At 45.1% G+C, this 15038-nt stretch overlaps 1 protein-coding gene across 4 annotated transcripts in view; it reads left to right on the forward strand.

The window, feature by feature from the left end:
- top2b (DNA topoisomerase II beta) overlaps positions 1 to 14662 on the forward strand; it is a 34944-nt gene extending 20282 nt beyond the window's left edge. For 3 of the 4 annotated variants that reach the window (XM_056298251.1, XM_056298249.1, XM_056298250.1), the window contains exons 19-36: positions 257 to 378; positions 678 to 826; positions 1006 to 1237; positions 1911 to 2045; positions 2176 to 2376; positions 2559 to 2754; positions 2857 to 2948; positions 3147 to 3302; positions 3413 to 3496; positions 3791 to 3985; positions 7586 to 7727; positions 7902 to 8057; positions 9952 to 10150; positions 10288 to 10370; positions 10899 to 10994; positions 13750 to 13881; positions 13981 to 14069; positions 14190 to 14662. In XM_056298251.1, the coding sequence (XP_056154226.1) occupies positions 257 to 378; positions 678 to 826; positions 1006 to 1237; positions 1911 to 2045; positions 2176 to 2376; positions 2559 to 2754; positions 2857 to 2948; positions 3147 to 3302; positions 3413 to 3496; positions 3791 to 3985; positions 7586 to 7727; positions 7902 to 8057; positions 9952 to 10150; positions 10288 to 10370; positions 10899 to 10994; positions 13750 to 13881; positions 13981 to 14069; positions 14190 to 14348 (2618 nt within the window). In that variant the 3' untranslated portion in view covers positions 14349 to 14662. The remainder of the gene's footprint in view (positions 1 to 256; positions 379 to 677; positions 827 to 1005; positions 1238 to 1910; positions 2046 to 2175; positions 2377 to 2558; positions 2755 to 2856; positions 2949 to 3146; positions 3303 to 3412; positions 3497 to 3790; positions 3986 to 7585; positions 7728 to 7901; positions 8058 to 9951; positions 10151 to 10287; positions 10371 to 10898; positions 10995 to 13749; positions 13882 to 13980; positions 14070 to 14189) is intronic. The other variant, XM_056298247.1, reaches the window with a different exon arrangement.
- Positions 14663 to 15038: the final 376 nt, after the last annotated feature.

Genomic DNA, 15038 nt, shown 5'->3' on the forward strand with positions numbered 1-15038 from the left:
GTGTGTGTGTGTGTGTGTGTGTGTGTGTGTGTGTGAGAGAGAGAGATGGCCTGGCGGCCTGCCCAGGTTATCTCCCTGCCTGCCGCCCAATGACTGCTGGGATAGGCTCCAGCATCCCCGCAACCCTGAGAGCAGGATAAGCGGTTTGGATAATGGATGGATGGAAAAACACTGACACGTCCTTGGTGCTTTTAAATCTCCTGAAGTCATCTTTCTGAGCCTGAACTGTAGTGTCCCTTTTGTATGGCGTTTACAGGCTTGAAACCGGGCCAGAGGAAAGTGCTGTTCACTTGCATGAAGAGAAATGATAAGAGAGAGGTAAAAGTAGCCCAGCTGGCTGGTTCTGTGGCAGAGATGTCCGCTTATCATCACGGCGAGGTACAAAGATGAGCATCACACCTTCTGTCATCCAGCTCCTAAATGATCATATATATATGTAGTTCTCCAGACACTAATGTGTGTAACCATCATCTCATTATGGAAAATGTGTAGTTATTAGGCAAGCCAGGTAACTTTATATCCCATACTATTACATTTACTACAAGAACTAAAAGCAATTCAGGCTATATAGCAAGTTGGCTACAGAATTTCAACTGTAATCGAAAAAGAAACTATCAGGAGCATTACACGAGGTAAAAATATGACTGAACATGTCCTTGTTTGTTTTGTCCACATAGCAAGCCCTCATGATGACGATCGTGAACTTAGCTCAGAACTTTGTGGGCAGTAATAATGTGAACATCCTTCAGCCCCTGGGTCAGTTTGGTACTCGCATCAATGGAGGCAAAGATGCTGCCAGCCCTCGTTACATCTTCACCATGCTCAGGTCAGAAACTGGAAAGGATTACGGTTTGATTCATGCCTTGAAGGCCTTGTCCATCTTGGCCACAAAAAGACATGTACTGCTTAATAGTTGAAGGTATTGGTAATCTGCTCAACTATACAGGAATGATAACACCGTTGCCAATGTCAAACCTTTTAATACCCTTTTGTCACTCTCCTCAGTCCCCTTGCCAAGCTGCTATTTCCAGCAGTAGATTCCAACCTACTCAAATTCCTCTATGATGATAACCAGAAGGTGGAGCCGGAATGGTACATTCCCATCATTCCTATGGTCCTGGTAAATGGTGCTGAGGGTATTGGAACAGGCTGGGCCTGTAAGATCCCCAATTACGACCCACGAGAGATTGTCAACAATATCAACCGAATGCTCAACCACCAGGAACCCTTGCCCATGGTAATGACTCATTAAGACCAAAAATCTTTTAACTGTCAAACTTTTTTCTTTTTTTTTTGGGATCCCCCCCCCTTTTTTTTTTCTTCCCTCCAATTGCACTTGGCCCACTCTTAGACCACTCTTCCAAGCCGTGCCGGTCACTGCTCCACCCCCTCTGCTGATCTGGGGAGGGCTGCAGACTACCACATGCCTCCTCCGATACATGTGGAGACACCAGCCGCTTCTTTTCACCTGACAGTGAGGCGTTTTGCCAGGGGGACGTAGTGCGTGGGAGGATCACGCTGTTCCCCCCAGTTTCCCCTCCCCCCTGAACAGGCGCCCCGACCCACCAGAGGAGGCGCTAGTGCAGCGACCAGGACACACACCCATATCTGGCTTCCCACCCGCAGACACATCCAATTGTGTCTGTACGGACGCCCGACCAAGCCGGAGGTAACACGGGAATTTGATCCGGCATTCCCCGTGTATGTAGTCAATGGAATAGACCGCCACGCTACCCGGACGCCTTTAACTGTCAAACTTGAAAAATAAGTGTCCTCGTAACCTAGGTTTTGTTGATTTCTGATGTCTGAAACATCTAGGTGTAGAGGAAGAATCTGTTGGTCAAACCGTAAAGTTACAATTTAAAATAAAACTGATTCCTTTTCTCTTTGTCATCTCTTTCCTCCAACAGCTTCCCAGCTACAAAAACTTCAAAGGGTTGATACATGAGCTGGGTCAGAACCAGTACCTGGTCAGTGGGGAGGTTTCTGTTATAGACAAACACACTATAGAGATCACTGAGCTGCCAGTCCGCACTTGGACACAGGTATTCGCTTTACACCACTGGATGTCACCTCTCACTCTTGATTTTTTTGTGTATTTGAAAGATCATATCAGCCCATCTGTGTTTAGTGTTTTAATATACGGAGTAAGTGTTGCTTACATTGTGTGTCCAGGCTTATAAGGAGTCAGTGCTGGAGCCCATGCTCCAGGGCACAGAGAAAACCCCAGCTCTCATCAGCGACTATAAAGAGTACCACACTGACTCCACTGTCAAATTTATCGTTCGTATGTCGGAGGAAAAGCTGATCCAGGCTGAGGCAGCTGGACTCCATAAAGTCTTCAAGTTGCAGTCTAGCCTCACATGCAACTCCATGGTAAATGCAAATGCACACTTCAGTTCAAATTTGTGCCACATGGAATGTTTTTTTTGCATGTTTTCTTTTTAATCTTTTGTTTCTGGTCTGTGGTTTAATAGGATTTATAGTCGATAATGGAATTGTGGCTTATACAAGAGCAGTTGACTGATGTGTAATGACATGCACATGTTTACCTTTAGGTTTTGTTTGACCATATGGGTTGCCTCAAGAGGTATGACTCAGTCCAAGACATTCTTAGGGAGTTCTTTGAGCTCCGGTTGCACTACTACAAACTGAGGAAGGATTGGCTGTCGGGCAGCCTGGGAGCAGAAGCAGCCAAGTTATCTAATCAGGCACGCTTCGTACTGGAGAAGATTGAAGGAAAAATTTCAATTGGTGAGAGGATAATTAAAAGACTTGAAAGTCGATTTCTTATTTTGCGGTTTGAGGGTGGGTTGCATTAATTGCATGCTACACTAATCGTTTTTATTCTTACAGAGAACAAGTCCAAGCGAGACCTGATTCGAATGCTAGTCCAGAAAGGATATGAATCTGACCCAGTGGCAGCCTGGTCCAAGGCTCAGGAAAAGGTACTGTTGTATCATATAGATGTGGTTTTTACAGGCATTTACAGACACAGCAACAACATACCTTGATTGCTTCAAATACAGTGGAATCATAATTCCTTGTTGCAATATTAGTATTCAGCTCTACAGTCGTATGAGGCAGATAATTGTGTTTCCTGGTGGTTGAACCTGATTGGATCATCTGGTGTTCTCCTCTGACAGGCTCAGGATGAAGGGGACCGTGACGGCAACGAAAGTGACGGCTCTGTGGATTCTGGCTCCTCATCGGGGCCCAATTTCAACTACATCCTCAACATGCCTTTGTGGTGTCTGACTAAGGAAAAGGTTGATGAGCTCCTCAAACAGAGAGACCACAAGGTACTGTATATTCATAAGTGGATTTTTGGTTGTTTCTGTTCATGTTTGACAGTGAAAACTGAACTATATTTAGCAGATGTGTAGTAACAAACTGAGTGTGTGCTGTGCAGAGAGGAGAGCTAAATGATCTGCAGAGGAAAGAGTCTGAGGATCTGTGGAAGGAGGACTTGGCGGTCTTTATTGAAGAGCTGGATGTAAGTGCTCATATAAGACAAAGACTTGTAAGCATTGCATTGTTGAATCAGCACATACCACCTACTGGTCTAAGGATGCTTTGGTACGTGAGAACTCTAGTTTCATTTGTCTCAGTCTACTCTGGTTGAGATTACTCCCGCTCTCTCTACTTGTTTGTCAAAGAGTTGTCTGTTATGTGAATAAAACTGTATTTAGAATGTCAGAGTTGGCATATCAAAATGGATGGTGACTACTACAGGTAGATCATGTAGATGGACTCCTTTTGACTAATGTAGTCATGTTTTATTTGTCAGAATGTGGAAGCTCAGGAGCGTGATGACCAGAGTGCAGGGAGAGCCACCAAACTGGTCAAGGGTAAGGTGGGTAAGCCCAAGGTAAAGAAGTTGCACCTGGAGGAGACTATGCCCTCACCATATGGCCGTAGGGTGGAGCCGCCTACACAGCCCATGAAAGCTGATGCTACCAAGAAAATGATGAAAAAGAAAAAGGTAATACTCTCTTTTTTTAAGAATGTTTTGTGATACAAACTTTGGAAACTACATTGTAGAAGAATTAAAGTAAATCAGCAAAAACCTACACAGAAATGTCTAAAATCAATAGAGTCCTATCAGTGAATATGCACAAGGTCACACCAGATATGAAAACATTCTGCTCATTGTGGAGGAGCATGTTATCTAAGCAAAGTCATCCAAATTGTTGCACTCCAACAGCAATTGAAAACACATGCGGAAAAAAATGCATCATAAGTCTCCAATTTGCAACGTCATAGCTAAGCACATCCGTGCTCATAATGGGGTGCTAAGTTTCCCAGGATGTGTGGAAGCACACTGAAGACGACTAATGCAAAGCCAGTTGTCACTGGCATCTCTTTACTGTGACAGGTTTTTATGTCACTAATCAACAAATCCACTCTATAGCTAAGACATCTGCATATATTTGCCAAAATAGATCTAAGAGTAAGGGGTCTTTGCAGTTTCTGTTGTGTGAGTACCTTCTGTTGGTAGAACATGCCAAAGAAGCACCTTTATTTGGGTTGAATAGCTGTAGTATGTACAAACCCCAATTCCAATGAAGTTGGGACGTTGTGTAAAACATGAATAAAAACAGAATACAATGATTTGCAAATCCTTTTCGACCTATATTCAATTGAATACACTACAAAGACAAGATATTTAATGTTCAAACGGATAAACTTAATTGTTTTTTGCAAATATTCACTCATTTTGAATTTGATGCCTGCAACATGTTCCAAAGAAGCTGGGACAGGGGCAACAAAAGACTGGGAAAGTTGAGGAATGCTCAAAAAACACCTGTTGGGAACATTCCACAGGTGAACAGGTTAATTGGAAACAGGTGAGTGTCATGATTGGGTATGAAAGGAGCATCCCCGAGAGGCTCAGTCGTTCACAAGCAAGGATGGGGCGAGGTTCACCACTTTGTGAACAACTGCGTGAGCAAATAGTCCAACAGTTTAAGAACAACGTTTCTCAACGTACAAATGAAAGGAATTTAGGGATTTCATCATCTACAGTCCATAATATCATCACAAGATTCAGAGAATCCGGAGAAATCTCTGCACGTAAGCAGCAAGGCCAAAAACCAACATTGAATGCCTGTGACCTTCGATCCCAAAGGCGGCACTGCATTAAAAACTGACATTGTGTAAAGGATATTATTACCACGTGGGCTCAGGGGCACTTCGGAAAACCATTGTCAGTTAACACAGTTCGTCGCTACATCTACAAGTGCAAGTTAAAACTCTACCATGCAAAGCCAAAGCCATATATCAACAACACCCAGAAATGCCGCAGGCTTCTCTGGGCCGAGCTCATCTGAGATGGACTGACGCAAAGTGGACAAGTGTGCTGTGGTCTGACGAGTCCACATTTCACATTGTTTTTGGACATCGTGGACGTCGTGTCCTCCGGGCTAAAGAGGAAAAGGACCATCCAGATTGTTATCAGCGCAAAGTCCAAAAGCCAGCATGTGTGATGGTATGGGGGGGTGTTAGTGCCCATGGCATCATGGGTAACTTGCACATCTGTGAAGGCACCATTAATGCTGAAAGGTACATACAGGTTTTGGAGCAACATGTGCTGCCATCCAAGCGACGTCTTTTTCAGGAACGTCCCTGCTTATTTCAGCAAGACAATGCCAAGCCACATTCTGCACGTGTTCCACCAGCGGGGCTTCGTAGTAAAAGAGTGTGAGTACTGGACTGGCCTGCCTGCAGTCCAGACCTGTCTCCCATTGAATATGTGTGGCGCATTATGAAACGCAAAATACGACAACGGAGACCCCGGACTGTTGAGCAACTGAAGTTGTACGTCAAGCAAGAATGGGAAAGAATTCCACCTACAAAGCTTCAACAAGTAGTGTCCTCAGTTCCCAAACACTTACTGAGTGTTGTTAAAAGGAAAGGTGGTGTAACACAGTGGTGAACATGCCCCTGTCCCAGCTTCTTTGGAGCGTGTTGCAGGCATCAAAATTAAAATGAGTGAATATTTGCAACAAAACAATAAAGTTTATCAGTTTGAACATTAAATATCTTGTCTTTATAGTGTATTCAATTGAATATAGGTGGAAAAGGATTTGCAAATCATTGTATTCTGTTTTTATTTACGTTTTACACAACGTCCCAACTTCATTGGAATTGGGGTTTGTATTAAAAACAAATTTCTCTGCTCCATTTTATTTGTCATCTCCTAAAGCCTCCTACAGACTGTGATTTGGACCATCTCAGATGAAAGATGACTAAACGTGGTGATATCTTTGGTTGTGGCTCCAAAACGGTGGTCCTACGTCACACTGTGAGACAGGTTCAAAGAGGGCCATTATTACGGTCTTGCGACCAAAGGTAAGCTGGGACAAAAGTCTGACAGTGTCAGAAGTGTAGGATGACCATCTCACAATGTGGCTGCTACTACGACCTACGTCTACTTATCAACCAATAGAAATGCAGCAGGAAATGACGCACAGATCAACGCCTCACAGAATCTTTGCTGGCTCTAAACACAACCAGACTGTTAGCATCCGTGACCCATGTGATGGATTCAACAAAACTAGCAACAAAATGAGCTGCGGCGACTATTGAAAGGACTCAATCCCTGCTTGGCGTCATGTTGCTCTACCAGTGGCGTAGATTGATCACGCACGCTGATGACGTTTTTATGGACTTGCGTCGTAGCCTGCGATTCAGTAGTGTTATCATCGTACAGTCTACATACATCACACTTGATGTCGTACCCACGTTTATTAGATCCATATCACACAGAGTGGCCTGCAGTAAACTTAAAGGATTGCTAAAATCGCACAGTCTGTGGGAGGTTTTAGACCCCAATAGAGCTGTTATTATTTAATCTGAATTTCAAGGAGCATGTGGGGTTTAGGTTTTTACAGCTCATTTGTACTTCTTGAATGGGATTGTGTACATTTTAAGCTATGCTGAAATTGCCCAGACGGTAAAATGTCAAATGTGACACAAGATGCCTGTTCGAGGGGGACGGGGAACTGGGGGAATAGCGTGATCCTCCCACGCGCTACGTCCCCCTGGTGAAACTCCTCACTGTCAGGTGAAAAGAAGCGGCTGGTGACTCCACATGTATCGGAGGAGGCATGTGGTAGTCTGCAACCCTCCCCGGATCAGTAGAGGGGGTGGAGCAGCAACTGGGACGGCTCAAAAGAGTGGGGTAATTGGCTGGATACAACTGCGGAGAAAAAAAAAAGGGGGGGGGTAAAAAAAATTATAGAATGGACCCTCACGGGTGCTGTATTTTCTAGACCAGTTATATGCAAACGTAGCATGAAGGGCCATGTGTATACAGGTTTTTAACTCCAGTCTGACCCTACACCAGCTGAATTCACCGAATCGTCCTGTCTGGATGATGGCATGTTGATCAGTGATATCAGCTGCTGTAGTGTTAAGTGAGGTAGAAAACGTGCCGTCATGGTGATGTGATAGACTCCCGCTGTTCTAGAGGGTTAACGGGGAATCAGCTGGCTCTGATATTAAGTTATCACTAAAGACATGAAGATATCGCAGAAATCCATGATTAAAAAAAAAATCACGTGTGATTGTGTGTTCCAAGGGGGACTCTGACTTGGCGGTGAAAATAGAGTTTGATGAAGATGGTGTGGCTGCTGAGGGAGGCACAGGAGAGAACACTCTCAATTCCTCATCGCCGGCCAAGCCCAAAGCTCCACGTGTCAAAAAGGAGAAGAAAGAGCCAGGTTCACCCTCTCTTCATAAGCAGAAGCCTTAACTTGTCCCGTGGCATGTCAAGAACACTTAATGTCATTTTTTCAAGGCCGCACCAGCGAGTGCATTATGTATCAGTCGAGCTCTTTATTCTTGCTGTGCTAAAACCATCAACTGAAAACCGATTTGGTTTTCCGTGTTTGCAGGAACTCCCAGAGTGAGAAAACCTGCTGTCAAGGGAGGTGCTGCTAAGAGGGTGAAGAAGCGTAATCCCTGGTCTGATGACGAATCTAAATCAGAAAGCGACCTGGAGGACAGCGAGCCTGTTATCCCCAGAGAGACCAAGTCCCAGAGAGCGTCAGGTAGCTGGTTACCGTTTGACTATTAGCACTGAACTGCATTCCACATTGAGCGCTTCATCTTTAATATCGGGTCACTTTTTTTCTTTTAACCCAGACCCCATTAAAACATCATCAGGCACCATTTAAAACCGTACACACACAAACATCCCTTATCGCTTCAGTACTTACTACTTTGCTGAATCTCCTCACCGGGCTTTAACACAGCCCAAGCCTTCACGAAGAATTATATATCATTTTGAAAAAGTACAGTCACACATATCTTCATCCATTTTACGTCTATTCAAAATAGCAGCAAAATTGGCGGCACGGTGGCGCAGTGGTTAGCCCTGTCGCCTCACAGCAAGAAGGTCCTGGGTTCAAACCCCGGAGTTATCCAACCTTGGGGTCATCTCAGGTCATCCTCTGTGTGGAGTTTGCATGTTCTCCCCGCGTCTGCGGTGGGTTTTCTCTGGGTGCTCCGGTTTCCCCCACCATCACAAAAGACATGTATGTTAGGGCCCAGACACACCAAACCGACACAAGAGAGCTAGCAGTGATGAAGGCTGGCTTTTGCGTCACCTCATGTCGCCTGCGTCTGGGCCAAAAAGTAGCACTTGAACACACCGCAAAGACTACAGCCAACGTCCAACCAGCATGTACATTCTGCACCTGCGTGAGAGGAAAGCTTGAAATGTTCAGGTGAGATGAAGACGAAAAATGAGAAGCACCTGCTGTGTGTGGCCTCTTGACTTCATCGTTTGCTTGCTTTCACAACTTGCGTTTCTCTTCTTGTGCACTGATTCACTAAGCTGAAAAGCCAACCAGAGTGATCCCGCCACCGATTCAACCTGCTGAATCGGCTGAAAAGCTGCCGACAGGGGTCTGACTAGTGCCAACGGTGCGGGACACACTGCAAAAACCAGGGCCACAGACGCTCACTGATGGCCCGACATTGGCCAGTGGCTGACCGTCGGCCAGGTGTGTCACGGCCTTTAGGGTTAAATACTCCTGTCTGTGCCCCTGACCGAGGCATGGCAAGACGAACTGGAGTTGGTCCCCGGGCGCTGCACGGCAGCTGCCCACTGTTCCTAGCTACACAGCTAGGATCGGTAACATGCAGAGTGTGATTTCCCTACGGGGATCAATAAAGTATCTCAAAGTCAAAAAAGAAAAAAAAACAGATTTGATTTGAGACTACTTTTGCAGTTGATTGGTGCGGTACATTTCCAACCATCCATAAATTTCCATACTTGTGTGAGCGGACGTCCAATTGCCAGGTGGTCCTGCAACGTTAGCTACAGCCACAAGCTTCCTAAGTATACAAACCTGAATCATGTCAACCAGCAGTGTCGATGTAGCCCAGGTGCAACATAAAGTAATTTTAATGTGATAGCAAGCATGTTTTGTGACTTTGCAGCCACTATATTTCCAATGAAACATATTAAGACATGCCCTGTGATGGCCTGGCACCCTGTCCCAGGTGTCTCCCCGCCTGTCACCCAATGACTGCTGGGATAGGCTCCAGCATCCCTGCGACCCTGAGAGCAGGATAAGCGGTTAAGATACTGGATGGATGGATGGTTTAAGACATCTGATTTTTGAAGGCTTAAGTGGTTGCCTCATTGGATATTGTTGAAGCCCAGTGAAAAGACTCATCAGAGTTGTAAGTCTCTCCATAGCGAAGTGATCAGAGACATTTGTGTCTGTACATCTTTCAACGATGCCTGACAACGTTTTAATGAGGTCTGGGTTCACAATAAGAGAGCTTATCATTTAACCTCTAAACCTCTCAACGGTTCATTAGTCTGATTAGCTGGTGTTAGTAACATGAGTCTGAAATGGAGACAAGGGTTAAGGCATAGAAATCAAGAGCATACATAAACAAACTCAAAATAAACTCTCCTTTCTCTTTCAGCTTCCAAGCCCAAGTACACATTTGATTTCTCTGAAGAGGAGGAAGAAGATGAAGAAGAGAACGGTGATGATGATGATGATGTCGCCTCCTCGCCGGTGAGGTCTTGCAAGGATGAATTAAGTACTGCTGAGTCCAAGGACCGCTATAATGAGGACGATGAAGATCAAGAAGAGGATGCACGCCCTCCTCCCAAACAGACGTAAAAAATAAAGACAAAAAGCCCAAAAAATATTGTGATTACTGGAGTAACTTTGTTCCCCAGCGTCAGATCATTTAGAGTTGCATGTGAACTGATATGTTACCTTGCTCATTCAGCTCTATATTTTTCCACTGAAGGTCTGCACCAGCAGCAAAGAACAAAGAGCCTGCCAGCATCTTCTCCTCTAAGTCAGCCTTCTCTGAAAAAAGCAATGACAGTGGTGAGTACATGCTTGCTACTGATACCTCCTCTGATTCAGAATTACACATTATACATTACATGGTGGTACAGTGGTTAGCGCGGTCGCCTCACAGCAAGAAGGTCCTCGGTTCGAGCCCCAGGCTAGTCCAACCTTGGGGGGTCGTCCTCTGTGTGGAGTTTGCATATTCTCCCCGCATCTGCGTGGGTTTCCTCTGGGTTCTCCGGTTTCCTCCCACAGTCCAAAGACATGTAGGTCAGGTGAATCGGCCTTACTAAATTGCCCCAAGGTATGAATGTATGTATGTGTGTGTGTTTGTGTGTGTGTTTGTGGGCCCTGTGTGATGGCCTGGCGGCCTGTCCACGTTGTCTCCCCAACTGCCGCCCAATGACTGCTTGGATAGGCTCCTGCATCCCCGTGACCCTGAGAGCAGGATAAGCGGTTCGGACAATGGAATGGAACATTTCCCACCCTAAATACAGCATGCTTGTACTTGGAGCACTTTTGAGCTGAATAAAGGCAAAGGTTAAAAGTGAATTTGTCTTGCAGACGGGTCCAAGTTTGACAGTGATGATGACAATGGCGCAGTCTTCTCTTCTTACTCCAGCAGTACTGCGTTTGACAAACCATCTCCAACAAAGAAAGGTAATGCTTCACAATTCCACTAGAGGGAAGTCCAGTGCCGCTTTTAACAACAAACCTTCACAAGCCTGAAGGCCAGCGAATGAGGGCTGCACACTCACCACTGTCTAAGTTTGTAATGAGTACAGACATGTTGGTAAAACACTATTCATCTGTGAGGAGAATAAAGTTTATTTTCATTTGCACAGGGTCAGAGCCTACTGTCAGTGTCACAACATGAGGTGCATCTGCTTTGTGTGCTAGCAGCTTGACTTGTGTAGCGTATGCAGCTAGGACCAGTGACGTTATGATGAAGAGGGATGCAGTCTCCCTTGTTTCTAAAATGAAACCAAGTAAAACATTAGAATCTGACAGTTCTGCAGTCTGAAATCTGTGCTCTCAGCTGTACTTCATAGTTGAAGTGATCAAGCTGGGAAAATTGGGGTTAATCACAAACTGAAGAGGTATCAGAAAAGGTTGTTGATACACAGCAAGGTAAAGCAAGAATACACATTTGATAGTTCCATTCAGAGTAACAAGTGACTGAAGTAAAAAGGATATGTTGGGTAACGTTGTTGTAGTCTAGGGAAAACAGAACCACATGTCAAGTGACGGCTGATCCTGGTAGTGGAAATAATGAGTGTTACAATTCATCAATGGCGGCACGGTGGCGCAGTAATTAGTGCGGTCGCCTCATAGCAAGAGGGTCCTGGGTTCGAACCCTGGGGTAGTCCAACCTCGGGGGTCGTCCCAGGTCATCCTCTGTGTGGAGTTTGCATGTTCTCCCGGTGTATGTATGTGTGTGTGTATTGGCCCTGTGATGGCCTGGCGGCCTGTCCAGGGTGTCTCCCTGCCTGCCGCCCAATGACTGCTGGGATAGGCTCCAGCATCCCTGATAGCAGGATAAGCGGTTTGGGTAATGGGTGGATTGGATAATGGATGGACAATTCATCAAACTCTCCAAACAGGAAACCTTTTTAAACCTTTTTAGCTTTGGTGGCAGATAGGGTAAAAATGTCTGAACACTGGTTAGCAACTGCTCTCCCTTGTTTATCCGTCTCCATCTCTTTCCTTTCTTTGCAGGAAGCCTGAATATAGTTTAATTTCATTGAGATGCAGCTTGATGCCACTTAGCTACGTCTGTCTCTTCCTTTTGGACAATTACTTGTTTATAGTAACATTAAAGGGACGCCGTTCTATAGAAGTACACGAAGGAGTGATGAAAAAGGGCAGGATTAGGAACGAGTATATTAGAGGGACAGCTCAGGTTGGACGGTTTGGAGACAAAGCAAGAGAGGCAAGATTGAGATGGTTTGGACATGTGTGGAGGAGAGATGCTGGGTATGTTGGGAGAAGGATGCTGAATATGGAGCTGCCAGGGAAGAGGAAAGGAGGAAGACCAGAGAGGTTTATGGATGTGGTGAGGGAGGACATGCAGGTGGCTGGTGTGACAGAGGAAGATGCAGAGGACAGGAAGAGATGGAAACAGTGATCCACTATGGCGACCCCTAATGGGAGCAGCCAAAAGTAGTAGTAGTAGTAGTAGTAGTAGTATAGAACTAAACCTATAAATTATATGATCTCAAAGGACACCCCTGTGAGATGGGGGTCCCTCATTCCACCCCAGCCCATAATACTGTACCTTAGTGAAGGTTCTTCCAGAACTGTGTGTTTGAGTTAACTTACTGTCAAGTTCCTCAGTACTGCATGTGTGAGGGTGTTCTACTGTCTGAGGTCCTCAGTACTGCATGTGTGAGGGTGTTCTACTGTCCGAGGTCCTCAGTACTGCATGTGTGAGGGTGTTCTACTGTCCGAGGTCCTCAGTACTGCATGTGTGAGGGTGTTCTACTGTCCGAGGTCCTCAGTACTGCATGTGTGAGGGTGTTCTACTGTCCGAGGTCCTCAGTACTGCATGTGTGAGGGTGTTCTACTGTCTGAGGTCCTCAGTACTGCATGTGTGAGGGTGTTCTACTGTCTGAGGTCCTCAGTACTGCATGTGTGAGGGTGTTCTACTGTCTGAGGTCCTCAGTACTGCATGTGTGAGGGTGTTCTACTGTCTGAGGTCCTCAGTACTGCATGTGTAAGGGTGTTCTACTGTCTGAGGTCCTCAGTACTGCATGTGTGAGGGTGTTCTACTGTCTGAGGTCCTCAGTACTGCATGTGTGAGGGTGTTCTACTGTCCGAGGTCCTCAGTACTGCATGTGTGAGGGTGTTCTACTGTCCGAGGTCCTCAGTACTGCATGTGTGAGGGTGTTCTACTGTCCGAGGTCCTCAGTACTGCATGTGTGAGGGTGTTCTACTGTCTGAGGTCCTCAGTACTGCATGTGTGAGGGTGTTCTACTGTCTGAGGTCCTCAGTACTGCATGTGTGAGGGTGTTCTACTGTCTGAGGTCCTCAGTACTGCATGTGTGAGGGTGTTCTACTGTCCGAGGTCCTCAGTACTGCATGTGTGAGGGTGTTCTACTGTCCGAGGTCCTCAGTACTGCATGTGTGAGGGTGTTCTACTGTCCGAGGTCCTCAGTACTGCATGTGTGAGGGTGTTCTACTGTCCGAGGTCCTCAGTACTGCATGTGTGAGGGTGTTCTACTGTCCGAGGTCCTCAGTACTGCATGTGTGAGGGTGTTCTACTGTCTGAGGTCCTCAGTACTGCATGTGTGAGGGTGTTCTACTGTCTGAGGTCCTCAGTACTGCACGTGTGAGGGTGTTCTACTGTCTGAGGTCCTCAGTACTGCATGTGTGAGGGTGTTCTACTGTCTGAGTTTTTATTTGTGAATTTTAGCAGCTAAGAAGCCCTCTGATGCAGCTCTCAAACCTAAGAAACCACCAGCACCAAAAGCTAAGAAACCAGATAAATCCATTTGGGATTCCGACTCTGACACTGGGTCCAAGAAGCCTGCACCAGCACTGAAAGGTATGGCACAGACCACAACCGTCACACCTCTATGTTTCTGACTGTGGTCTTTCATTTCACTGACCTTTTTTTTTTTTTGATTTGGTTAACTTTTCACAGGTAAAGGCAGAGGGAGGAAGAGGAAGACATCTGGATCTGAGGAAGATGACTACAGTCCCATGAAGAAGGCAAGAAAAATTACCAGCAAAGTGAGTTTCCATTTGTTGTCACAAACTATTTTACACTTGTGTGTGCGTCTGTGAAGGGGACAGACACAATCATTTTACTTGTAGCCACAATAAATAACTTGTTACTCTTACCCTGCGCAGAAGTCGAAGAAGGCCCCGTCTGACGATGAGGACGGGGACAGCAACAGCTTGGGCATGATGGATGCTCCTACCAGAGACCGCCCAGGGAGGGCAAAAAAGGAAGTGAAGTACTTTGCCGAGTCGGACAACGAGGAAGACGATGACGACATGTTCGATTAGGCGACGGGTCACACACAGACACAACCTGCTTGTACGGAGTTTTCCCTGTTCCTTATTTCCCAGACTTTTGTACATTTTCCTGTTTTATTTTCTTTATTGGTGACGTTCAATGATTTTTATTGTGTAGGTGTTTTACACTTTTTATTACACATATGCAGTTTTTTTTAATTATAATTATTCTCATGAAATGGTATGTATTTGTCTGAAACAGCTTTTAGAGGTTTAGAACGCTGTGCTCTAGCACATTTTAATTGTTAAAAAGACTGTGTACCTTTTTGATCATGAACTTGAAAGTAAACATTGAAATGTTAATGGTTGGCTTGCCCTGGGATCCCTTGCTGATTTTACATCCAGTAGAAAGATAATAATAATAATAATAATAATAGTAAAAAAAAAAATCGGTAACACTTTAGTATGGGGAACATATTCTAAGTAAAAAAACGTAATTACTAGTGAATTAGTAATGATCAAGATGTCACTTTAGTATGGGGAACATATTCTAAGTAACAAAAACTTAATTTAGAGTAATTTAACACTATTAACACTTGTAGTTTTGTGTGTTGTTATGTAAGAACAGACCATATTCATTGAGTGTTAGTAAGGGAGAATAACTCTTCTTGTGGTACTACCACCTTATAAAGGCCATACTAAGCAAAGCATATTGAGATGGTACTACTAATAAGCCATAAT

The sequence above is a fragment of the Lampris incognitus genome, chromosome 18 (genome assembly GCF_029633865.1).
Source record: "Lampris incognitus isolate fLamInc1 chromosome 18, fLamInc1.hap2, whole genome shotgun sequence".
NCBI lineage: Eukaryota > Metazoa > Chordata > Actinopteri > Lampriformes > Lampridae > Lampris > Lampris incognitus.